General features: G+C 39.4%; 1 protein-coding gene across 4 annotated transcripts in view; it reads right to left on the minus strand.

The window, feature by feature from the left end:
• FAR2 (fatty acyl-CoA reductase 2) overlaps window positions 1–27,642 on the minus strand; it is a 177,433-nt gene that overhangs the window by 43,447 nt on the left and 106,344 nt on the right. For all 4 annotated transcript variants that reach the window (XM_061417508.1, XM_061417509.1, XM_061417506.1 and 1 more), the window contains exon 2: window positions 13,511–13,739. In XM_061417508.1, the coding sequence (XP_061273492.1) occupies window positions 13,511–13,699 (189 nt within the window). In that variant the 5' untranslated portion in view covers window positions 13,700–13,739. The remainder of the gene's footprint in view (window positions 1–13,510; window positions 13,740–27,642) is intronic.

The following is a 27,642-nucleotide window of genomic DNA, read 5'->3' on the forward strand; positions in this document are numbered from 1 at the left end:
GTAGATATGCATCTTAAAAAATTCCTGGACCCCATACCATGCTCACAAAGTAAGAAATTACTGGGCCCTGCCCAGGAGTTTGCATTTCACATCAGGTTTCAAAGTTGATTTTAACTGATCCCAAGCTGAGAACTTCCTTAGTTGCATTGTTAACACAAATAACTGATGAACAACTGTGTATGACTCATTTCCCTCTCAACAGCCCAGGGCAGTTACAAGAGATCAGTGGTTTTCAAACTGTATAGGCAAAAGAAAATTCTAGGGGCCAATTAAAAATGATGCCTCTGTTTCTGATCCTGCCCACAGCACCAACTGTCTCACTGTTTAAACTGTTCACTGAACCCAGGATAGGCAAGGTGCAAGTTAAGAGGCTGGAAGAAGACTCGAGGAGCCAGAGAAACTGCAGACACATTTATTCTCTCCTGGCGGATGCTGCAGCCGTAGCAGTAGACACACTATATTCTCTCCTCCCGTGGCTGACCCAACACAACAGACACAGCAGTGATGCAGCAGTAACACCACCGTGTTCTAGTGAAATGAAGTGAAGTGTTAGTCGCTCAGTCATCTCCAACTCTTTGGGACCCTGTAGACCGTGGCCCACAAGGCTCCTCTGTCCATGGAATTCTCCAAGCAAGAACATTGAAGTGGATTGTCATTTCCTTCTCCAGGGATCTTCCCGATCCAGGAACCAAACCTGGGTCTCCCACATTGCAGGCAGATTCTTTACTGTCTGAGCCACCAGGGAAGCTGCCACATTCGAGGTGGAGCTCATAAATGCCTAGAGCACAAAGTACCTCATGACCAAGAGAGTGCCTTGTGTGGCACATGTGCAGTGTTATAAATGATCTCAGCTGTTACATAGTCATTATTTATAAAATGTGGGGTGAGAGGGCCTGAACATGTCATCTTGGCTAATTTGTTCTCTCCCCACAATGCCCTTACTCCACCCCCAGAGATCTTGACTCAGAAAGTTTGGTATGTAACCAAGAGTTGTATTTCTTAACCATCTCCATAGATAGGTCTGATGGTCCAATACCTTACTTAGAGAAACACCGACTCCAAAAATTCATGTCTGTTTTAAAATTCTGCACTTAAATTCCACCCTCTGGTTTGTAAACTCCTTGATTCTTCTTTTATCACTTTATGCTTGACAGCACCCAGTTCATTGAAACAACTCAAATTTTCCTTGTTAAATTGAAAGTAATTACTCTAAGAATGGGCTTTCCTGATGGCTCGGATGGCAAAGTATCTGCCTGCAATGCCAGAGACCTGGGTTCAGTCCCTGGGTCAGGAAGATCCCCTGGAGAAGGAAATGGCAACCCACTCCAGTATTCTTGCCTAGAGAATTCCATGGACAGAGAAGCCTGGCAGGCCTCAGTCCATGGGGTGGCAAAGAGTTGGACATGACTGAGCGACTAACACTTTCATTCTTCACTGTAAGAACAGTAATAGAACCATAAATGAGAGTTTGATTCCTGAAATTGGTTACCAGCTCTTTTGTGTTGGTGGGATAAAAGACAGCAGGTAACTACTGCTAAAAGAAGACTCAAAGTGATCTATGGGTCCTCTGTATTAACTGCCAAGGGTAGGGGATATGGAAAGGCTCAGAGCAGACCCTTTTCTTTCGTAATGATGACAAGATTAAAAGACAGACAAAATGATGCAAATGGATTATCAATAGATATTAGCTCTTCTGAAAGTTGTTTTTTTTTGGAGGGGTAAAGTCGGGGACAAAACATCAATTAAAGGCAAAAAATAGGTGGAATAAAAATGAGCTAAAAAATATAATTTCAAAAATTTTATTGAAGGCCCACTAATAAAGAACTTATTCATTGAAGGCCCACTAATAAAGAACTTAATATAATTATTTTAGATTCTAAGAGTTCATCATCTTCCTTCTCATATATTCTTTAATGGCACAGGACTAAGAAGGTAAAGAGTTGAATAACTACTTGCTATGTTTGAACACTCAAGAATGCTGCTTTTTCATTTTAGTAAACCATGCTCTTGATAGATGGAAGATACATTTATGTGGTCACTGAAAGATAATAGCTGGGAGATGATCTAAACATTTTGAACTGATAATAAAGCAATACATTTTTCTTTTTTTCATTTCACATATGATATTTTACATGTTTCAGTGCCATTCTCCCAAATCATCCCACCCTCTCCCTCTCCCACAAAGTCCAAAAGACTGTTCTATACATCTGTGTCTCTTCTGCTGTCTCACATACAGGGTTATCGTTACCATCTTTCTAAATTCCATATATATGCATTAGTATACTGTATTGGTGTTTTTCTTTCTGGCTTATTCACTCTGGTTCTTAGAAAGTTTAGGAGTGTTTCATTGATTTGACATTACACAGACAAGTATTTCTCTTTGAATTTGTTTTTTAAACATGAGAGACTATTTTGGCAATAGTTACTTATAGCCCAGATGCAAGAGACAAACTTGAAAATCCTAAGAAAAAAATTCACAGAAAGAGAAATTTGGGGGTTCAATAAACTGAGGTATGACTTATATGGCCAAATACTAAGACTGCATTTTTATTAAAAACAGGACTTGGGCAAAAATTGAGGGGCATGACATTTATATAATGCTTCTGAAACAAAGTAGAAGCCCTGAACTTGGACTTCTACAGTCAATTTCTTATCCACATGATCTCACTTGGGAGGCATCTAGTAGGTTACTACCTTCTAAAGGCTACTTTAGGTTATCATTCTTTTCTAATCTTGAGAGGTTTTGATCTTTATTCAGTTTACTGATTCCTCTCTTCAAATACAACTACTATTTAATCACAATAACCCACCAAAATTTGCTTAACATTTTTATTTTGTAAAAAAAAAGGGGGTGAGTCTCTTAAAATAAAGGGCAATCTCTATGAAATATCTGGTATCCCAATGAAAAGGAGAGCCTGGAACATTTATCATTGAAATTTTAGAGTGTTGAGTTAAAACAAGTCAATGAATTTTATAAGTCAGCTCTTGAGCAAGAAAGACTTATTTTAAAAGGATATATATATAATCTAAGTTCAGTACAATTAAATACAAATAAGTACATGTAAATTAAGACAAAAAACCATCATACCTAATGTAAAGATTCACAAAATGTTAGAATTTTGCTAGTTCACTGCTAACTTCCGTAAGATATAAAGGATTAACCTATAAGTTTTTACTGCTTTCATGAGAACTACTCTCTAGGACCACAAAGCAGTCTTAAGCATAGTACTATGGTTATCAAATTTTAGCATACAGTAGGGTTGCTTGAGAAGTTGTTTAAAAAGACAAAAACCCAGATGTACCACTCTTAGATATTCCGACTTAGATATTCTGAGTTGAAGCTTGGGCAACTGTACTTTGTACAGGCTTACTAGGGACACTGATACACACTGAAGATGAGAACCATTGCTGTATTAGAAAGATCCTAATTTGGATTTGGGTCTTTGGATTCAGGAAGGCCAGAGTTTGAAGCCTAGTTCTGCCATTTATTAACTATGTGACTGGGGTAAGTTACTCATTTCTTGGGGCCTCGGTGTCTTAGTGTACATGTTTATCTAAAATGTCAATCAAAGGACTGTAACACTCTATGATCTCAGAGAACTAATAATTTGAATATATGCTGCTATTCTTTCTTTTCTACTATTTTTTTCCAGTTTTATTGAGAAATAATTGGAATACATCACTATATAAGCTTAAGAGGTATAGCATGATGGTTTGATTTACATATACTGTGAAATGATTACAATAGGTTCAATTACTATCCATCTCCTCATAGAGATAACAATAAAAAGAAAGAAAAAAAGGAACAAAAATATTCTCCTTGTGGTGAGAACCCTTAGAATTTACTGTTAACAACTTCTATATCATACATATTCTGCTATCATTGAAAACAATTTTGCATTTTGCAAAATTATAATTCACTTAAGAATCTGTAATAAATGCTAGAGGTGACTCAGTTGATCATCCTGTTCCCACATCAAAAGCCACTTTCACAGAGTTCTTTCAGAATAAGTACCTGGTTAGAGGAATTAATTTCCTAGGGGTGGTAAAGCAATGCAGTGGAGAAAAAAATAGGCTTTAGAGATAAGAGAACTGCATTTAAAATATGCTTTACCACTTCCTTGGTACTTCCTTGGATAGGTGACAACTTTCTTGGATTAATTTCTTATCTGTGTTGCAGCAATAAGGCATACCATGAAGTTTTGTGAAGATTAAATAGGGTAATAAAAGTCAGATACCTAGCATAGTGGCTACGACTTAGTAGGTTTCTAATAATAGGAAAACTTCTCTTCTGTTTCCATCAGAAATACTCCACTTCCAAAATGTGCTAATCAGACAGTATGCATGTGTATTTGTGTGTGTTGGGTCACCCAAGGTTTCTGATTATGCCATGTGATCCATATATCTCTAAAAACTGAATATATTTCAGAGTCATGCTGAATCCTGTGGCTTGGTGACTTGTGGAGTGAAGTCAGTATAGGCAATATGAAGCTTTTAAGAAAAAGACAATATGACTGGAAGAAATTTTAAAAGAAGGAAAGAAGTTGGACATGTGAAATCATGCTAGTGATTGAATAAACTAGTGAATGGTATTGTAAAAGAAAACAAGAGATTGAGAAATAAATTACTTCTGTTTCTGGGACCTTAAAGAAGACAAAATTGATTTTAAAAGGCTTTTTGGGTTTTTTTTTCTTAAAAGGAAAGAAATCACCCGTAGAAGGGAGGTTTAACATGCTTCAACTAATTTGAGTTGAGTAACTATCAAACTGAGAACGAGTTATACCCTTTCAAAAGTATGTGTCTGTTAATCATGGGGAAATTTTAATTCCTGGAAAGGTTATATTCCCTCTGCTGCTAAGTCGCTTCAGTCGTGTCCGACTCTGTACGACCCCATAGATGGCAGCCAACTAGGCTTCCCCGTCCCTGGGATTCTCCAGGGAAGAACACTGGAGTGGGTTGCCATTGCCTTCTCCAATGCATGAAAGTGAAAAGTGAAAGTGAAGTCACTCAGTTGTGTCCGACTCCTAGTGACCCCATGGACTGCAGCCCACCAGGTTCCTCTGTCCATGGGATTTTCCAAACAAGAGTACTGGAGTGGGGTGACATTGCCTTCTCCAATATTCCCTCTAGTTGTCCCAAATTTATAAAAGCCCCTTGCTTTTTGCAGGATCATTAGTTTCTTAGGAAAAATAAAATATAGTAATGGAACAAAACTGACTTTGGGAATTTTAAATACAAACTTTTTTTTTAAAATTGTCTTTGCTTTAAATAGAGATCTAACAGAATCATTAATATCATCAGAAATTCATGTTCTGAAAGTTGTGAACAAGCAACTTTTACACAGGGTAGCCTGAACTGAACATGAAAATGCTATTCTTCCTTATGAAATTCTATGCAAACTAACAAGGAACTTTTATATTAGATGAAATTAACTTTTCTGTTGTAGGAAGGAAGGGTGGAGCCACAGTATGTGTGCTGTGCTGTGCAAGTTGCTTCAGTTGTGTCCGACTCTGCGACCCTATGGACTATAGACCGCCAGACTTCTCTGTCCATGGAATTCTCCAGGCAAGAATTCTGGAGTGGGTTGCCATGCCCTCCTCCAGGGGATCTTCCTGACCCAGGGATCAAACTTGCATCTCTTCTATCTCCTGTATTGGCAGGTGGGTTCTTTACCACCAGTGCCACCTGGGAAGCCCACTTTTCTGTTGGGTGCTTCTTAATAGTAGTGATGTCAGAGTGCTGGTCTTTTCTTTGCAGACGTTATTTGGTAGAAGTTATTTCTTTAAATGCATTATTTTTCACCTGAGGGATCTAATGTCTTCTAAAAACTACCAGTGATAGTTTTGCAAAAGGATCCAATAAACTATTTCATGGAATGTTGCTATCTTCTATTGTCTTAAATCTAATCAGTTCTATGAACCAAGGGCCCCATGTGTGTCCCAGAATAATTCACTATCCAAAGCTCTCCAGGGTATTTCAAAGTAGGTTTATCTTAAAGGTGCTGAAAGCTTATTGAGTAATCACATTTTTCCAGAGAAGTTGACTTGAAATATCCAGTGCAACCTGCCAAGCTCTGCTTTTGTTTATAAATCCACTTCCCAGTGACATAATACAGGATAGCCTTTCCCTGTAAAACCCTGAATTTTGCCTGATCTTCTCACATGCTGTATTCTAAACCTGGCAGCATCTCATCGTAACCCTTGCCTTACCTAATTACTATAGCTTAAGAGGAAAAGCCCAACCATTTCTGATATTCTCTCAAACATCTTTTTTTTTTAGATTCCGACCTCACTCTTAATTAACTACCTCACTCAATATAAATTCATCTACTTGTGGTTTTATTTTTCAGATATGGATATTGTCTTCTTGATGTTTTTTTAAAGTTATTCAGAGTAGGTTATGACCAACTTAAGATCCTAAATGGATATAAATGGGATATCATTGTTATACAAAGGAACACATCTTTAGGGCACTAAAAAACCTCAAAATGCTCTCAACATTCACAACTGAATGATTTATTTGCAATCAATTATCTGTTGTAGTGGGAAAGAATCATGTCTTGTTAAACAAAGCCATATTCTAGATAGCAACATAAAATAAATTTCACCACTGAAAATTGTTTTTCCTAGCTGGAAAGCTGGATGGTTCAGCTACGTGGGCACATTTTTCATAATAAGAGACTAAGCAGGCAGCTTGGGATTCCTGGCAACCCATAAGTGGGCCTGTAGTAAGCATGTCCACATGTCAACACTGGAAATTTGGCTTATTTCCTCTAGAAACTCCACAGATTTTGTAAAAGAAATTAGGAGATCTTTCTTAAAAACAATGTTATAGACTTAGAATCATATTTTTAATCAAAAGTAAATCAAACTAGTTTATTCTGATAAAGTCTCAAAACTAAACATCAACTGAACTTATAGCTGATTCCATAATTTTAGAAATTTGTGATTTCTTTGCTGCCTTATTTATTTACCATCTTAAAAAGTGGGCTTTTTCTCCCACCATAAAAATACAACATTTTCATTGTGATTGTACTTAGAGAGTTCTTTTGGAAAATGATTATTGTTCTGATTTTCCACTACAAAAGACAGTACTTTTTTCCCTCACCATGAAAATACACATACTCATTATAATCTGAAACTAAAATTAATCCAAGATCCCATCAGCATTTATTTAGGGTCATTACTTGAGATTATACTGGATGTTATTTTGCATATTTTTTGGTTCTGAATGTATTATAAGCACTCTCTCATATTATTTAATATTTTATAAAATATAAACTTTAGTGCCTGAGTAACAGTCCAACACATCTGTGCACCTTTCCTCTACCGTGGGACATTCAGACTGGTTCCACGTTTGCTATTCTAAGTAATACTACAATAAATATATATTTTACAGTACTTATATATATATGTCTGGTTGTTTTTTTAGAGTGCCACCTTATCTTTGTGAGAAAGTCCTCAAGAATCTGTCATTAATTCAGATAGATTTACCTCAATTGATGTGCTCCTTTAAATGCTCTGAAAACACTCAAGGAACTTAGTCACATATGAAGAAACTGATCCTCTTTTTTGATTCTCAAGTCCCAGTCCTATATGACCAAATAGTTAAAAATAACCTTCTTTCCAAAGCATTCCCACTTAATTGTCTCCCTGTGAAGGCATGGAAACAGGGTGAGAGGTGGTTGCTATCCATACCATGAAAGAAAAGGAATGAAACTGATGAACGAATTTTAATAGATAGAGGGACAGGCTTTTAATAGATAGGCTGGATCATATTTCCTCTGAATACAATGGGAATCAAAGGCAAACTGGTAATGTTTTTATTTATTATGTTTTAAAGAAAAGTTTCCAAGCCTCGCACACTCGATACCATTAATCTACTTTTAAGCACACTGTATTACTATTAATATAGCTCAGTAAGAATTCATGCATCACGTGTGACAGGAGACAAGTACTACTTAAAAGTGATACCAGGTCTTTCTTGGGAATAAGGCATGGGTACATTTAAATCACTCTATCTATGTCCAAATGAAGTTCAATGGTAGACTCTAGACTGGGTCTTGATTCATAGAAGATATTTAATAAAAATTTGTAAAATCAGAGGCCTTCCAGAAGAAATTCTAACCCATACAGGAAAACTTTTCTGAATAAAAACCTAGGGTAAGAGTAGTCTCACAATAGAAGTAACAGACTGGTCTGAAGAACTGGAATACTTTAAACTCATTCATTGAACAAATTTGGTTGATTACCTGCAGAGTGTCAAGTGAAAGTGAAAGTGTTAGTTGCTCAGTTACATCAACTCTTTGCTACCCCATGGACTGTAGCCTACCAGGCTCCTCTGTTTATGGAATTCTCCAGGCAAGAATACTGGAGTGAGTTGTTTTCTCCTTGGGGCTCTTCCTGACCCAAAGATCAAATCCAGGTCTCCTGCACCAAAGTTGTCTGTGTATATTTCTTTAAATATAACCCTATATTGGAAAGTTGGTTGTGGGGTCCCAAATGTTTGGAATAACCAATTTGCACTGTTTCCCTCCAAAGTCTAACCAAATAGAGGAAGATTAGACTTCATATGGAATATTTTCACTTTTTAGTGAAATGCTGCAAAAATATTAAACTACATTAGTCTCTTTTTATGAAGCCCAGGCCCTGTCCTTCTATCTGACCATATAAGTCAAAATTTGTGGAAGTACAAGTAATGCTTTTGCTACAAAACCAGAAATAGAGATGTAAGAAGAAATGTCCATATTTCAATATTTCAATTTCTTGAGCATTTTGGTGCTATAGTAATTGTTCACTTTATACTCATTTATACATATCTTCAGTAGTGTTACTATAACAGCAAAGTCTCTTCAAGACAAAGGAAAGATTTTTTAGTGACAAGGGAAAAATACCTTTTATTCTGGGGTTGAATTTAGGAGCCTGTGTGAAGGAAGGCTTAGCAAGGTGGTGAGACTGACTGCTTACAAGAAACTAAGTTTCTATGCTGGATTTGATTCTATTAGGGCTATCTTGAAAGATTTGGAGAAAATGTTTTAAAATTGCAACTAGAAGACAACTGCTGGACTAGAAATGGAAAGTCCCGAGCATTGAGGAATTTAGCAGATGACTGCTGAATGTAGTTTTTTCTTGGTTTTAAGATATCACCAAGTTCTCTCTTCCCTGTAGCTCAAATGGTAAAGAATCTGCCTGCAATGCAGGAGACACGGGTTCGATCCCTGGGTCAAGAAGATCCTCTGGAGAAGGGAATGGCAATCCACTCCAGTATTCTTCCCTAGAGAATCCCATGGATGGAGGAGCCTGGCGGGCTACAGCCCATGGGATCACAAAGAGTCAGACACAACTAATCGACTAACACTACACTACGTTCTCTCTGCATTGGAGATGACAAATGTATGGGTATGCTTTGGATCAGTTAAAATACAAAGCTGAGGGGCTTCCCTGGTGGTACAGCGGTAAAGAATCAGCCTGCCAGTGCAGGAGATAACAGGTTGGATCCCTGATCCAGAAAGATCGTGCATGCAGTGGAGCAACTAAACCCATGAGCCACAACTATTGAGACTTTGCTCTAGAGCCTGGGAGCCACAACTACTGAGCCCACATGCTGCAACTACTGAAGCCTGAATGCCCCAGAGACGTGCTCCACAAGGACAAGCCACCGCAGTGAGAAGCCCATGCACTGCAACTAGAGAGTAACCCCTGCTTGCTGCAACTAGAGAAAAGCCCATGCAGCAATGAAGACCCAGCACAGCCAATAAATAAATAAATCTTTAAAAATTAAAAAATACCACAAAGTATTATTTTATATTTTACATTAACAAAACACAGAGAAATTTATTTTTCCTTGTCAACCCATATGTCAGCTTGGATCTCCATATCCCTAATTTAAGATTCTCTGTGAGATTATTGAGAATTTCCATGTGGCCAGTGACAGGCTAAGATCTGGAGTTTCTGAACAAATTAGTATATGGCATACCTCAGGCCACACAGGTTGGTTCAGAAATTGATACATAACCTAACCCTGACTGATGAGATGTAAGGCAAATTTTGCTGAGGGTTTCCAGAAAAGAAGTTCCATCAATCTCGAAAGACAGCTTTAGGGAGAGCCAGCTCTCTTCATTCAAAGATTGTCATATATGTACGTGAGTAAAGTATTATCATCCCATTTTACAGATAAGGAAACTAAGGCTCAGTAAAGTGTATATCTTGCACATTGTCCCAAGGTTTATAATCAGTAGTGTGGAGATTCAAACCCAGATCAATCTGCTTCTGAAGCCCATGCTCTTAAGCACCATCAGATAGCAACAGATAGCTCCCAGGTGATACTGATGCTGCTGGTTGGGAGACCACAGTCTGAGAGCCACTGTTTATAAAAATTAATAGCTGACAGTTATAAATAGCCCAATAGTGAGAACAGGGCTAAAGGTTTGCAAGCCAGTTTCACAAATGTTATTAATAGTATAATCAAGAGTTCCATAACAAAAGTAATGTTTCAGAGATATCAAACACAGCACATTGAATGTAACAGGTGTGGAGACTGGGCTGACCACAAGATTCTCTGCCACAATATTTATCTAGAAATTCATAAGCTGACTACAAAGCTAAATGTGTGATGAAAACAAAGTCCATCAGTGATGTATAGCTGAGCAAAGCTGTATAAGAAGAGAGATCTGTGAGTTTCTTCTAGATTTTGGTTTAATGACACATCAGCCTTTTATTATTATTATTATTAAGGACCATTAGTTACAACACAGTCGTACTTGCCCTGGAGCCAGACGGGGGTAGGGTCTCTAAAGTCTAACTCTCTTATTTACTAACTGGGTGACCTTTGGTGAGCTTATTTATTAACTGTGTGACTTTTGGTGGGCTTCTCTGATGCCACAGATGGTAAAGAATCTGCCTGCAATGCAGGGAACTGGGTTCAATCCCTGGGTTGGAAGTCACAAAGAATTGGACACAAGTGAGTGACTAAGCACAGATCTTTGGTAATTTAATACTTCTGGTCTCACTTGTCTCATCTATTAAATTTGGATATTAATAATTCTAACTTCACAGCATTGTTGAAAAATCAATGAGATAAGACATGAAAGGGGCTTCCCAAGAGGTGCTAGTGGTAAAGAATCTGCCAGCCAATGAAGGAAACAAGAGACATGGGTTGGATCTCTGGGTGGGGAAGATCTCGTGGAGGAGGCTATGGCCACCCACTCCAGCATTCTTGCCTGGAGACTCCTATGGACTGAGGAGCATGGCGGGCTATAGTCCATGGGGTGGCAAGACATTTAGTTAAACACGACTAAAGTGACTGAGCACGCAAGTCATGAAAAAGCCATTGAGTAATGTCTGCCATTTACTAAGTATTCAGTAAGTATCAGCTATTATTACTTGTCCCAAAGCCGAGTTAGGCCATGAGATACAGGAGACACTTTTGTGCATCTCTTGATGATGGTTTATACAAAATATCATGCTGGTAACAGCAGATAAAATATAGTCATCAAGCTTACTGGGTATCTATAATGTGCTGTGCTATCAGATAGACATCTCTGTTAGATGTCAGCAGGCCTAAACACTGGAAAGGAGATTTTGTAAAAAATTCTTATTTAAATCTTCCTTTTGCTAATCTTATACATTCCAGACACATATATTTAACTTCTATGGCAACCCTACGAGGTCAATGTTTCTAAACATTGCAAGCTGAAGGGTAAGAGGTATAAACTGACAACAAATTGATAAAGTGTTTCATACCAAAACTTTCAAATATATAAATTAAGACATGAGGTGATATATTCATAATTTTGGAAGGGAGTGAGAAAGTTTGGGACAAGGCAGTGGCACCCCACTCCAGTACTCTTGCCTGGAAAATCCCATGGACGGAGGAGCCTGGTAGGCTGCAGTCCATGGGGTCACTAAGAGTTGGATATGACTGAGTGACTTCACTGTCACTTTTCACTTTCATGCATTGGAGAAGGAAATGGCAACCCACTCCAGTGTTCTTGCCTGGAGAATCCCAGGGACAGGGGAGCCTGGTGGGCTGCCGTCTATGGGGTCGCACAGAGTTGGACACGACTGAAGCGACTTAGCAGCAGCAGCAGCAGAGAGAGTTTGAGACGCAAATGCTCATTCACACATGTATTTCATTTGCATGTTTTTCCCTTAAAGGAATTTACAGGATAACAGAAGTGGGGTAAGAGAAATGTCAAGTTATCATAGATAAAGTATACAACTTGCAGCATTTAGACAACTGAAGGTATTACTGTATGGCTACCTAGTAATCATATGTTTATATTAATAATATGATATGATATAATATGTAAATAACTCTTCAAAAATTTCGAGGAAAGCTACCCTCAATTTAGAAGAAAATCAAGGAAGAGTTTGGATGAACTTGTGATAGATTTGAAGCCTGGCGAGTCCACTCACTTATTCCTTGGAAGAAAAGTTATGACCAAAAAAAAAAAAGTTATGACCAACCTAGACAGCATATTGAAGAGCAGAGACATTACTTTGCCAACAAAGGTCAATCTAGTCAAAGCTATGGTTTTTCCAGTGGTCATGTATGGATGTAAGAGTTGGACTATAAAGAAAGCTGAGTGCCAAAGAATTGATGCTTTGAACTGTGCTGTTGGAGAAGACTCTTAAGAGTCCCTTGGGCTGCAAGGAGATCAAACCAGTCCATCCTAAAGGAAATCAGTCCTGAATATTCATTGGAAGTACTGATACTGAAGCTGAAACTCTAATACTTTGGCCACCTGATGCAAAGAACTGACTCACTGGAAAATACCCTGATGTTGAGAAAGATTGAAGGCGGGAGGAGAAGGGGATGACAGAGGATGAAATGGTTGGATGGCATCACCGACTCAATGGACATGAATTTGAGTAAACTCCGGGAGTTGGTGATGGACAGGGAGGCCTGTCATGCTGCAGTCCATGGGGTCGTAAAGAGTCAGACATGACTGAGCAACTGAACTGAACTTAGTCCACTTGGAGAGTTTTATCATTTTGATTCTTACTTGGTAATTTGCAGAATATATTTAGATTATCTGCTCATTTGCCCTGGACAGGGTCTAAGCATTCTTTCCCCTTTTAAGGGAAAACACCACAGATTTCTTTTTTTTTCCTTCAGGAAGTTTATTCAGTTACAGTATATTTTCCATCAAAGCCCCCTTCCCATGAGGAATCTCAAATTTGACCTCATTTTCTCCTTTATCCCACCAGCATATTCTAATCCAATCAAGAGCTGGTTTCAACACACAGCAAATTAGGGAAAGGGCACAATGGCTCTTTCAAAGTGAAGTGAAAAAGCTTTTCAAGGTTCTTTTTCCAGTTAAACACCTTCCAGAAATGAAAGATGTTTCTTGCATTCTACCATAGATTTCCATGACCTGTTGGTTGCTCTCTTGTTTTGTCTCCTCTCCTCTATCCACCCAGATATTCTGGGTCCCATCTGCAGCTGGGGCTATAAGGGAACACTGTAGTGAGTCACCACCCCCCAAGACTCTTCCCATAAGGCATACCTTACTGTCTAGGATCTGGAAAACCCTCTGCTGCAGGGTCTGGCCCTGCTTGGGCCTCACCAGGATGTAAACGACTTTCAGGTCTGGGCTGGTGCGAAATAGCTTCTCCATCAACACTTTGCCCATGAAGCCCGTGGCCCCAGTAATGAGAATGGACTTGCCACCATAGAAAGCTGCAATCATGGACATGATTCTTCCCTTTGTCTTCTATAGCTTCAGAAAGAGGTTCCTGAAAAGAAAGAGAAATAACAAAAGATTACATTCTCAGAAGTGCTAAAATGCAGTCATTAAAATGTTGCTGGCATTTCCAGGAGTTTTGAAGACAGGAAAGGGTCAGATGGAGTGATAGCATTATGGTTTATTGGCAACACAATTCATTTCAATCAATATTTATTGAGATTAATCTCTGCCTGACATCATGCCAGCAACTGTGGGCAAGAAATGAGTAAGATGTGGTTTCTGCTCTCAAGGAATTGCTTGTAGCCTAATGGAGGAAACAGATTCCTAGAAATTATTAAATATTATATGGTAACTCTAAAACCAAAGAAAGCACAAAGAAAGGGTACATAGCAGGATCTGGAAATTTCAGGAAGGCCCCTATAGAGGGTGAAACCAGTGGTCAAACTTGAAAAGAGATAAGGACTGGGGTAAGGGCATTCCAGACCAAGGAAGGATCAAAAGCAAAGGTCCAAGGTGTGGTGTAGGATGCTGTATGGAGGAATAAAACAAGGAATTCAGTGTAGGAGAATGTAATTCATAAGGTTAGGAGTAGCCCCAAACCTGCAACACCAAAAATGAGAACAGTTATCAAATTTTAAAACTTATGATGTAATTTTTAAATTCGGTTGCAGTTTTATTTTATTTAAACAAAAAATTTTTTTATGTGGACCATTTTAAAAGACTTTATTGAATTTATTACAGTATCAATTCTATTTTACATTTTGGTTTTTGGCTGTGAAGCATGTGGGATCCTATCTCTGGGACTAGGGATTAAACTCACACTCCCTGCATTGGAAGGTGAAGTCTTAACCACTGGACGCCAAGGAAGTCCCTCAGTTGTAGTTGTATTTCAGTTCAGTTCAGTCACTCAGTCATGTCCGACTCTTTGCGACCCCATGAATTGCAGGACGCCAGGCATCCCTGTCCACCACCAACTCCCGGAGTTCACTCAAACTCATGTCCATCGAGTCGGTGATGCCATCTCATCCTCTGTCATCCCCTTCTCCTCCTGCCCCCGATCCCTCCCAGCATCACAGTCTTTTCCAATGAGTCAACTATTCGCACGAGGTGGCCAAAGTATTTGAGTTTCAGCTTTAGCATCAGTCTTTCCAAAGAACACCCAGGACTGATCTCCTTTAGAATGTACCGGTTGGATCTCCTTGCAGTCAAGGGACTCTCAAGAGTATTCTCCAACACCACACTTCAGAAGCATCAATCCTTTGGCACTCAGCTTTCTTCACAGTCCAACTCTCATATCCATACATGACTACTGAAAAAACCACAGCCTTGACTAGACAGACCTTGTTGGCAAAGTAATGTCTCTGCTTTTGAATATGCTATCTAGATTGGTCATAACTTTCCTTCCAAGGAGTAAGTGTCTGTTAATTTCATGGCTGCAGTTACCATCTGCAGTGACTTTGAAGCCCCCCAAAATGAAGTCTGACACTCTTTCCACTGTCTTCTTTCACTTTCATCAACGGGCTTTTTAGTTCTTCTTCACTTTCTGCCATAAGGGTGGTGTCATCTGCATATCTGAGGTTATTGATATTTTTCCCAGCAATCTTGATTCCAGCTTGTGCTTCTTCCAGCCCAGCATTTCTCATGATGTACTCTGCATATAAGTTAAATAAGCAAGGTGACAATATACAGCCTTGACATACTCCTTTTCCTATTTGGAACCAGTCTGTTGTTCATTTATTTAGAGAAAATCATTTCCAGGAGCAAATCTGGTGGTGGGATGCCAGATGCAGCACTTGGATGCTGGGACTTCTGAGAAAAAGCACTCCACATTATAGAAGTGCAACCAGAAATGTTTGATCTTTAAGCCTGGCCTCAAGATTGTTGATTGGAAGCAGTGGAGCTTTGAAGGAAGCAAGGCCATAGTGTGGGAGCAGACCTTCCTTTCTGTCCTTGACTGTGCTGCCTGCAGCCAATTCTTGGCCATTTGTGTGTATCTGATAGAACACAACTCCAGGGACTGGCCTGGATATCAGAGCTAGTAAAGAAGAACAAAAAACAAGTGAAAAAGTCAACACCTTGCCTCTTTAGCTCCAGCCAAGTTAACTCCAGTGACTTCTTAACAAATAATGACTTGTCATGCTGTTGTTCAGTCACTAAGTCATGTCTGACTTTGCAATTCCATGAACTGCAGTATGCTAGGATTCCCTGTTCTTCCCCCTAGGAGTTTGCTTAAACTCAGGTCATTGAGTTGGTGATAACATCCAACCATCTCATCCTCTGTCACTCCCTTCTCCTCATGCTTTCAATTTTTCCCAGCATCAAGGTCTTTTCCAATGAATTGGCTCTTCACATCAGGTGGCCAAAGTATTGGAGCTTCAGCTTCAGCATTAGTCCTTTCAGTGAATATTCAGGGTTGATTTCCTTTAGGATTGACTGGTTTGATCTTCTTGCTGTTCACAGGATTCTCAAGAGTCTTCTCAAGCACACAATTTGAAAACATCAAATCTTTGGTGCTCAGCCTTCTTTATGGTCCAAATTGGTATAAATTATGGTCCAATATGGTATAAAAGCAAAAACAATACCCAGCTGTGGATGTGACTGGTGATAGAAGCAAGGTCCAATGCTGTAAAGAGCAATATTGCATAGGAACCTGGAATGTCAGGTCCAGGAATCAAAGCAAATTGGAAGTGGTGAAATGAGATGGCAAGAGTGAATGTCAACATTCTAGGAATCAGCGAACTCAAATGGACTGGAATGGGTGAATTTAACTCAGATGACTATTATATCTACTACTGCGGGCAGGAATCCCTCAGAAGAAATGGAGTGGCCATCATGGTCAACAAAAGAGTCCGAAATGCAGTACTTGGATGCAATCTCAAAAATGACAGAATGATCTCTGTTCGTTTCCAAGTCAAACCATTCAATATCACAGTAATCCAAGTCTATGCCCCAACCAGTAATGCTGAAGAAGCTGAACGGTTCTGTGAAGACTTACAAGACCTCTTAGAACTAACACCCAAAAAAGATGTCCTTTTCATTATAGGGGACTGGAATGCAAAAGTAGGAAGTCAAGAAACACCTGGAGTAACGGGCAAATTTGGCCTTGGAATACGGAATGAAGCAGGGCAAAGACTCATAGAGTTTTGCCAAGAAAATGCACTGGCCATAGCACACATCCTCTTCCAACAACACAAGAGAATACTCAACACATGGACATCACCAGATGGTCAACACCGAAATCAGATTGATTATATTCTTTGCAGCCAAAGATGGCGAAGCTCTATACAGTCAACAAAAACAAGACCAGGAGCTGACTGTGGCTCAGATCATTAACTCCTTATTACCAAATTCAGACGTAAATTGAAGAAAGTAGGGAAACCACTAGACCATTCAGGTGTGACCTAAATCAAATCCCTTATGATTATACAGTGGAAGTGAGAAATAGATTTAAGGGCCTAGATCTGATAGACAGAGTGCCTGATGAACTATGGACTGAGGTTCATGACATTGTACAGGAGACAGGGATCAAGACCATCCCCATAGAAACGAAATGCAAAAAAGCAAAATGGCTGTCTGGGGAGGCCTTACAAATAGCTGTGAAAAGAAGAGAAGTGAAAAGCAAAGGAGAAAAGGAAAGATATAAGCATCTGAATGCAGAGTTCTGAAGAACAGCAAGAAGAGATAAAAAAGCCTTCCTCAGTGATCAATGCAAAGAAACAGAGGAAAACAACAGAATGGGAAAGACTAGAGATCTCTTCAAGAAAATTAGAGATACCAAGGGAACATTTCATGCAAAGATGGGCTCGATAAAGGACAGAAATGGTATGGACCTAACAGAAGCAGAAGATATCAAGAAGAGGTGGCAAGAATACACAGAAGAACTGAACAAAAAAGATCTTCACATCCCAGAAAATCAAGATGGTGTGATCACTCACCTAGAGCCAGACATCCTGGAATGTGAAGTCAAGTGGGCCTTAGGAAGCATCACTATGAACAAAGTTAGTGGAGGTGATGGAATTCCCGTTGAGCTATTTCAAATCCTGAAAGATGATGCTGTGAAAGTGCTGCACTCAATATGTCAGCAAATTTGGAAAACTCAGCAGTGGCCACAGGACTGGAAAAGGTCAGTTTTCATTCCAATCCCAAAGAAAGGCAATGCCAAAGAGTGCTCAAACTACCACACAATTGCACTCATCTCACATGCTAGTAAAGTAATGCTCAAAATTCTCCAAGCCAGGCTTCAGCAATATGTGAACCGTGAACTTCCTGATGTTCAAGCTGGTTTTAGAAAAGGCAGAGAAACCAGAGATCAAATGGCCAACATCCGCTGGATCATGGAAAAAGCAAGAGAGTTCCAGAAAAACATCTATTTCTGCTTTATTGACTATGCCAAAGCCTTTGACTGTGTGGATCACAATAAACTGTGGGAAATTCTGAAAGAGATGGGAATACCAGACCACCTGATCTGCCTCTTGAGAAATCTGTATGCAGGTCAGGAAGCAACAGTTAGAACTGGACATAGAACAACAGACTGGTTCCAAATAGGAAAAGGAGTACATCAAGGCTGTATATTATCACCCTGCTTATTTAACTTATATGCAGAGTACATCATGAGAAACGCTGGACTAGAAGAAACACAAGCTGGAATCAAGATTGCTGGGAGAAATATCAATAACCTCAGATATGCAGATGACACCACCCTTATGGCAGAAAATGAAGAGGAACTCAAAAGCCTCTTGATGAAAGTGAAAGTGGAGAGTGAAAAAGTTGGCTTAAAGCTCAACATTCAGAAAACGAAGATCATGGCATCAGGTCCCATGACTTGATGGGAAATAGATGGGGAAACAGGGGAAACAGTGGAAACATTGTCAGACTTTATTTTTCTGGGCTCCAAAATCACTGCAGATGGTGACTGCAGCCATGAAGTTAAAACACGCGTACTCCTTGGAAGGAAAGTTACGATCAACCTAGATAGCATATTCAAAAGCAGAGACATTACTTTGCTAACAAAGGTCCATCTAGTCAAGGCTATGGTTTTTCCTGTGGTCATGTATGGATGTGAGAGTTGGACTAAGAAGAAGGCAGAGCGCCGAAGAATTGCTGCTTTTGAACTGTGGTGTTGGAGAAGACTCTTGAGAGTCCCTTAGACTGCAAGGACATCCAACCAGTCCATTCTAAAGGAGATGGGTCCTGGGTGTTCTTTGGAAGCAATGATGCTAAAGCTGAAACTCCAGTACTTTGGGCACCTCATGGGAAGAGTTGACTCATTGGAAAAGACTGTGATGCTGGGAGGGATTGGGGGCAGGAGGAGAAGGGGACGACAGAGGATGAGATGGCTGGATGGTGTCACTGACTCGATGGACGAGAGTCTGAGTGAACTCTGGGAGTTGGTGATGGACAGGGAGGCCTGGCGTGCTGCGATTCATGGGGTCGCATAGAGTCGGACACGACTGAGCGACTGAACTAAACTGATGATATAAATTATAGTTGTAATTTATACTTTTGAGCATCTTGAGTCTATGCTCCTGGGCAGAACTCTTGCCTTTGGAGGATTCATTCATTGATGGATTTACTCAACAAATAATTCTGTGCACCTGCTATGCCAGACTCTAAGTTCTTAAGATAAACAGTTGGATAAAGCAAATAAATCCTTGCTGTCACTCAAGCAGAGGAGGCCAGTGATATACTGATCGATAAATACACTGACAAGTTAATTACAGACTGTTACAAACATAAATATAATAAGAATCAATGACAAAAATCACAATCATTGAAGTCATTCACTTAGGGACCATTGTGGATTTCAAATATTAGCTTTATTCACTGAGTTATTTAAATTCTGTTTATTAAAGGTTTATATGAGAATAATATTTTGAAGAACACATTTGGACCTTGTGCAAAAGAGCAATGAAAGATACTTTTTGTCATGTTACATCAGGTTACTCATATTACAGTCTATCCAATTATTTTCTCAAGAATGTAGCATGTGGGTAAAGTATTGAATATTCTTGCCTTGCCTGCCTTGAAGCTCAGAACAGTGATGTCATCAAGTTTGGAAGGCAGTACATATTCTAGTTTAGCATTCAGATTCTAAGCAAGGCTGTCTAAAATCAAATCCCAGATCTACCACTTACGAGGTGTGTCATCTCGTCATCTCAGGCAAATTATTAATCTCTCAGTGCTGCAGTCTGTTCATCAGTAAAGTGGGTATAAAGTATCCAGCTACTAGTGCTGTGGTAAGAATTATGTGAATGAATACATGTAAAACACTTAAAAAGTACAACTTACCTCTAGTACTGTCTATTCGTATTGTCACTGCTTCCACATTTTTCATCTTAATGGTTCCTGGCTTTTCCTTTTGACATGTATTTTATATGCCTTCTTTTGGAAATATGAGGAGATGATTTATACTCAATCATCAAGCCAAATAAAGTGCTTTCCCCAAATGAAACTCTACTTAATGATAAATCTTTACAACTCCTTTACATATAAAAATGTTTACGTTATTAGGCATGAGTATGGTTGGCAGGAAAATATAGATGGGAAACTGAATTTAGTTCTGAAGATGTTATGTGTTGTTTTGTAATAATGTGTGCTTTAGTGGAGTCATATTTTCTAGAAATGCAAAGATACTGTTAAGATTTTTGGTCCCAGACAAGTTTGCAACGTGTGAGGAAACACTTTAGAGAGCAGGTTGCATATCTCTAATGAACCTATTTCTTGTGTGACAAAGGAAAACTTGACGTGTCCCCAAAGAATGGAATGTGCCTGCTCTGCCCACAGTCCAAGTATTTCTCAAACACAACAAAAACCATAGCACAGTATAATGAGTGCTCCGAGAGGGAAACAAAACATAAGCCAGTATCTCCTGGCACTCAGTACCCAGTTGGCAAAAGCAGGTGGCAGGGGAGTTGTGGTCAAGACTCTAATTAAAGCAAGTGATTCTGAAAAACGTCAAATCAAAGCTGCATCAGAGTTGTTTCTTTAAACTTTTGCTTCTGCTCTCAAGCTATTAGCTTGGTTATTGAACCCAGAAACTACCATATAAAATCTGGCCCTGGAAGCCCCATTTTACATGTCATAGATCTGCAAGGTCCAGGAATTGCTAATTCTTGATATAATTCATTTGGACTTCCCTGGTGGCTCATACAGTAAAGATCCCCCTGCAATTCGGGGGACCTGGGTTCGATCACTGGGTTGGGACAATTCCCTGGAGGAGGGCATGGCAATCCACTGTAGTATCCTTGCCTGGAGAATCCTCATGGACAGAGGAGCCTGGTGGGCTACAGTCCACGGGGTCGCAAAGAGTTGGACATGACTGAAAGACTAGGTGCAATATAATTTATTAAAATAATTAAATTGTTTCAGAACTTCCCTGGTGGCTCAGGGGCTAAGACTCATGCTCTCAATCAGGTGCCCCCAGGCTCAATCCCTGGTTAGGGAACTAGATCCCATACACTGCAAGAAAGAGTTCACATGACACAACGAAAGATCCCACGTGCTGCAACTAAGACCCAGCACAGCCAAGTAAATAAGTAAATACTTAAAAAAATACATATTTTAAAAAATAGAGTGCAGAGAGGTCTGCGTACCCTTCTTTCAGCTTCCTCCAATAACATCTTATATCCCCATACATATAATTTAAAAAATAATTAAATTGTTTCAAAAATTAAAATAATTTTACACTCAGAAATGGAGGATATATAACTCTAGAAGGAAGAACATGTTTAGAACATGGCTTACCTTTCCTACAGTCTCAGATTACTAATGCAGAGAACAAAGGCCACTTTCCTATTCCTCATGCTTATAACATAGTTTGTGAGAAGCATAAACTACTTTGACAGTATCTGAACCAGCCTGTATAATGCAAGGCTGAATGACAAATAGGCTGACAAGGCTGACGTGAGAGTCGGCCAATGCATTTTTAGTGATTGTCTGCATGTGCCAGGCACTGTCCAGGCACTGGGACTAACAGTGAACAGGCCTTATGCAGCTTAGATTCTTCCTATATTCTGGAGCATTTTTCTCCTTAAGATCACCAGCTCTCCATGGTAATGAGCGAAATTCCATAGTTGTCACTCTCCTTTTGTTTTCTAGAAGTGAGGCTGTTCTCATTTCTAGAGATTGGGTGTTAAAATATTGAATCACAAACAGTTGTGCCAAGTTAAACATTTTTTGCAGGTTTAAGCATATGGGAACTTTAATTATTCTTTGGGTGGTTCCTCTGGAAAATAAAAAACTTAAGATTCAAAAAAGCATTTAAGGTAGACAATCCATATTTCTTGGTAGCCCTTGAAAGGAAAAATTTTTTTAAAAGAAACAGGAGTTTTGCCTCTCAGGAATCATACTTTGTCAAGGTTTTTTGTTTTTTGCAGTATTAACATTTTGGGAGGGATAAATATTTGTTGTGCGGGCTCTCCAGGACAATATGGAGTGTTTACCAGCACCCTGGCCTCTCCTCACTAGAGGGTCATAACTTCCTTCTGTCCCCAGCCAGATGTGATAGTGACATGTCTCTGCATGCGTGCTCCGTCACTTCAGTTATAGCCAACTGTTTGCGACCCTATGGTCTGTAGCCCATCAGATTCCTCTGTCCATGTGATTTTTCTGGCAAGAATACTGGAGTGGACTGCCATGCCCTTCTCCAGGGGATTTTCCCGACTCAGGGATTAAACCAGAGTCTCCTGCATTGCAGGCAGATTCTTCACTGACTGAGCCACCAGGGAACCCCAAAATGTCTCTGCTGCTACTGCTAAGTCACTTCAGTTGTGTCCGACTCTGGGCAACCCCATAGATGGCAGCCCACCAGGATGCCTCGTCCCTGGGATTCTCCTGGCAAGAACACTGGAGTGGGTTGCCATTTCCTTCTCCAACGCATGAAAGTGAAAAGTGAAAGTGAAGTCACTCAGTCGTGCCCGACCCTCAGCGACCCCATGGACTGCAGCCTTCCAGGCTCCTCTGTCCATGGGGTTTTCCAGGCAAGAGTACTGGAGTGGGGTGCCATTGCCTTCTCCAAAATGTCTCTAAACTTTGCTAACTGTGCTCATGGGGGAAAACCTGCCTCCTCTTTCAGAGAGCCACTGCTTAGTAGTACTTTTAAAATTTCTCAGTTTATAATATTCTGTCCATCCTATTAAAGAGTCAAAATTCAAAGTTTAAATTTCTATTTGTGAAAAAAAAATTTCTATTTGTGAAGCTAAGTATAAATATAATCCACTTTTACATTCTATTTTATCTATATTGAATCATTCACAATTAATTACATTTACCCAAGCAAATTACACATGTGGTTAATCTTGACTGAATTCAAAATGAAGATAAAGGAAGGTTACTCCAGATAAAGATCCTCTACTTTTTATTTAACCAAATTCCTTTCCATCTCTGTGCTATGTGGGCATGTGCACTAAGTCGCCTCAGTCATGTCCCGCTCTTTGTGACCTTATGGACCGTAGCCCGCTAGGCTCCTCTGTCCATGCAATTTCCCAGGCAAGAATACTGGAGTGGGTTTCTGTGCCCTCCTTTAGGGGATCTTCTCCACCTAGCAGTCGAACCTGCATCTCTTACCCCTACCTTGCACTGGCAAGTGTGTTCTTTACCACCAGCACTGCCTGGGCAGCCTCTCTGTGCTATAAATTAGACTATTAATCCCACCTTTCACACAGATTGAGCCTCTCAACTTCATTCATCTAGACCTATCTGGGAACATTTAAGAAAGAATGACAATCAGACCAGCCTGAGATTGACTGAGAAACATAAAGCTATTTAGTATTGGTTGCTGAATAGTAGTAATTCTATGAATAATCAAATTGGTCTCATCTACTGGTAGTTCTGTTGCCTTTTTTTGAAGATTCAAAGTATGTTGTTTAATAGGAGAGATCTCATGTAGGCAAGTGGGGTTTTAGTTGGCAATCTGCACAGTAATATGGACTAGTCCATTGAAAAAAAATCTTGTAAAACTCAGTAAATGAAAGTTGGTCTGCTTCATCAAAATTAAACACTGAAATTCTTTCAATAACTATGCTGAATTAAGGAAATTCACTTGTAAAATAATATTCAATGAAAACAAAGGAGACAAGAACTTGAAAAGACATCATGTTTATCACAAATCCCCGTTGAAAGATTGAAGGAAATAAATGACAGTGATTGTATAACAGTGTGATGGGATTAATGCTAAAGACTTCTGTTTCATGTCTGTAATTTTCCCCATGATTTAAAAGGGCATTTAATGATAAATATTAAATAATAAATACTTTCAAAAAGTGCTTAGGAAGCAATAGCAGCTGGCATTTTTATAGTCTCTTTTTTTGTGGGCACTAGAAACACAAAGAAACTTGCAAAACAAACTTCCTTAGTTTAAGATGTATTTAAAGTGTTTTTAAAGTGTGGCTCAACTGACATTACACAGTGTTATGGACTGAACTGTGTCCCCTCCAAATTCCTATGTTGAAGTCCCTGTCTTTAATGTCATGGTATTTGGAGACCAGGCCTTTGAGAGGTATTTCAAGTTAAATGAGATCACAAGAATGAGGCGCAAATTGGATAGGACTAGTGTCCCAATGGGAGAAGGCAATGGCACCCCACTCCAGTACTCTTGCCTGGAAATTCCCATGGACTGAGGAGCCTAGTAGGCTCCAGTCTATGGGGTCACTAAGAGTCAGGCACGACTGAGCGACTTCACTTTCACTTTTCACTTTCATGCATTGGAGAAGGAAATGGCAACCCACTCCAGTGTTCTTGCCTGGAGAATCCCAGGGAGGGGGGAGCCTAGTGGGCTGCCGTCTATGGGGTCGCACAGAGTTGGACACGACTGAAGCGACTTAGCAGCAGCAGCAGCAGTGTCCCAATAAGCAGAGGAGGGGGCACCAGAGAACAGTTTCTTCTGTAACGGCCACAAGGAAAGACCACATAAGGACACAGTGAGATGGCAGTTGTCTACAAGCTAAGAAGAGAGCTCCACCAGAAGCTGAATTTACTGGCACCTTAATCATGGACTTCTAGTCTTCAGAACCATGAGAAATTAGTGTCTGTGGCTTAAGACATCCAGTTTGTGGTCTTTTCTTACAGCAACTTGAGCAGACCAACACACACAAACACGCATGGACAGTGACATGAACATTTTTGGGTAAGTGTGTAAAGTCACACAACTATAATCTATATCTACCTTTTCCATCCTGGAGTTAAACTCTATAATGGAACAAATATATCTGTCACAATGTTCCATCTTTGCGGCACAGAGGTAGGATACTCGTTCTTGATTTTTATACATTTGTGAAAATATGGACAGATCTTTTATGATAGCCAACAGAGGTCTCAATAATTCAAGCCTTAAAAATCCATATATAAGTCACTCAACCTACAAGTCTCATAGCCTATTTCAACCTCTTCCATCCATGGGCTTCTGCAGTCCATCCTGCTGGTCTCTTAATTGATTCTGTATTTATTTGGATCTTAAGTAAATGTATATTCTACCTTATCAGGATTCATAAAATTCTAATCTCAGGAATATATAATTCTTCCCCTACCTCCTCTCAGCTTTACTGAGATACAGTTGAAATATAATACTGTGTAAAGTTAAGGCATACAAATGTTCTGATTTGATACACTTACAAGTGTATCAAATAATTAACCTCATTGTGTTAGCTAACACCATCCTTAGCCTCACATAATTACCTTTTTTGTGGTGAGAACATTTCCAAATCTGTTCTCTTAGCAACTTTTGAATATATAATACCGTACTGTTAACCATAATCACTATCTGCACATTAAATCCCCCCAAAATATTCATCTTATAAGTGAGAGGACAACATAGTGTTAAAAGGGCTCTAATTAGATTCTGGTCAGAGCTCATGGGGGCTTCCCTGTAGTTCAGCTGGTAAAGAATCTGCCTGCAATGGGGGAGACCTGGGCTGGGAAGATCTGGAGGAGGGCATGGCAACCCACCCCAGTATTCATACCTTGAAAATCCTCATGAACAGAGGTGCCTGGCAGGCTACACTCAGTCCAGGGGATGACAAAGAATAGATACGACTGAGTGACTAAGCACAGCACAGCACAGAGCCCATGGCTTTACATGAGTTACACTGCCCAAGTCCATTCTATTCACATACACACGCAGAGGCACAAAAGCCAGGGCAAAAAGAAATAGCTATGAAAGGCAAGGATTTTCAATTTCTGAGTCAAGGAATATCTTTTACATGAGAAGAGGAAATATACAAATTGCTAATGCTTTCTCAACAGCTTAGAAACAATTTTAAAGAAATCAGTAAATTTCTAAACACTATATATAACAATATATTTTAAAATAATATAAAGAGAAAAGTGACATCTGGAAGGACTAGGAATGTTTTACCTAATCAAATAGTTTTTTACTTGGGTAAGATCTCCTAAGTAAAACAGGGAAGTCATCTATTCTTAGTTCCTTGGATATCCATCTATGTAAACTGCTACTGCTAGGTCACTTCAGTCATGTCCAACTCTGTGCGACCCCATAGACGGCAGCCCACCAGGCTCTCCCGTCCCTGGGATTCTCTAGGCAAGAACACTGGAGTGGGTTGCCATTTCCTTCTCCACTGCATGAAGGTGAAAAGTGAAAGTGAAGTCGCTCAGTTGTGTCTGACCCTCAGCGACCCCATGGACTGCAGCCTTCCAGGCTCCTCCGTCCATGGGATTTTCTAGGCAAGAGTACTGGAGTGGGTTGCCATTGCCTTGTCGATCTATGCAAAAGAGGAAGAGAAAAAAGCCCCCTTCCCCCCAGAAAAAAGTATAATTTTATTTTAGTACAAATCAGGAAAATTAAATATGCTGTCTCTATGAAAAATATCCATATATAAGTCACATATCTGTTTGTCAAGGACTTAGTGAAAGAAAAGTTTTCATCAGAGAGCTCTTTTTTTATAACTTTGGTTTCCTGAGTATATCCCATTATGTAATTCAGCAATGAACTTAGATACTTTTCACTGTGTGCTTGTTATGTAAAGTTTTTCTGGGAGAACTTTTAAGATCTTGATGGAGGAATTAATAACTTCCAGGGGTGTTGGGGCACAGGCCTCACTAATTCAATTAGCAATGCTCCATCATCAAGAGAAACCAATTTGGAAGCCGTCCCAGCTGGGGAAGGATGGTCCAGGCTGGCTTAAAAAAACAAAACTTAGCAATCACCTCAACACATTCTTCCTAGTTTGTTTCTTCTTAACTCCTTAGGAAGTCTTCAAAGAAAAAAAAAAAAAAAAAAACCCTGCAATTTTAACAGAAATAAAAAAGGAGAAAGATATAATTTTAAAACATCGCTTCATCATAATTGATTCAATAGATGTATTTTGTACCTACTGTGGTGCTATACCCTGTTAAGTGTGGATAATTAATATGCAAACATTCTTGCTAAATGGTAAAGTATTATAAAATTACATGATATTGTCACTATTTTTTATAGGTAAATAAACATCAGTCAGCATGTGATGATTCCAAAATCATACCAAGAGAATCACAATCAAATGTAAATCTTGATGCTTCCTATTTCCTCTTGGTGAAGTAAAAATTGAGTTGGGTTATGAATAAAAGAATAGTTGATCTATTAACCCAGTGGAAAAAGGAGCCTAACCAAATGAGTAGTAAACCAACACACTTTTTCATGCTTTGCTTAGAATTAAAGACTATTTCTTTTAGGGGATGACATGACATAGATTTTCTATATTTTCTTGGGCTCCAAAATCACTGCAGAAGGTGACTGTAACCATGAAATTAAAAGACGCTTGCTCCTTGGAAGAAAAGCTATGACCAATCTAGATAGCATATTAAAAAGCAGACATTACTTTGCAGACAAAAAAGTCTGTCTAGTCAAAGCTATGGTTTTTCCAGTAGTCAGGTATGGATGTGAGAGTTGGACTATAAAGAAAGCTGGGAGCTGAAGAATTGATGCTTTTGAACTGTGGTGTTGGAGAAGACTCTTGAGAGTC

This window comes from Bos javanicus, chromosome 5 (genome assembly GCF_032452875.1).
Source record: "Bos javanicus breed banteng chromosome 5, ARS-OSU_banteng_1.0, whole genome shotgun sequence".
In the NCBI taxonomy this organism is placed as follows: Eukaryota; Metazoa; Chordata; class Mammalia; order Artiodactyla; family Bovidae; genus Bos; species Bos javanicus.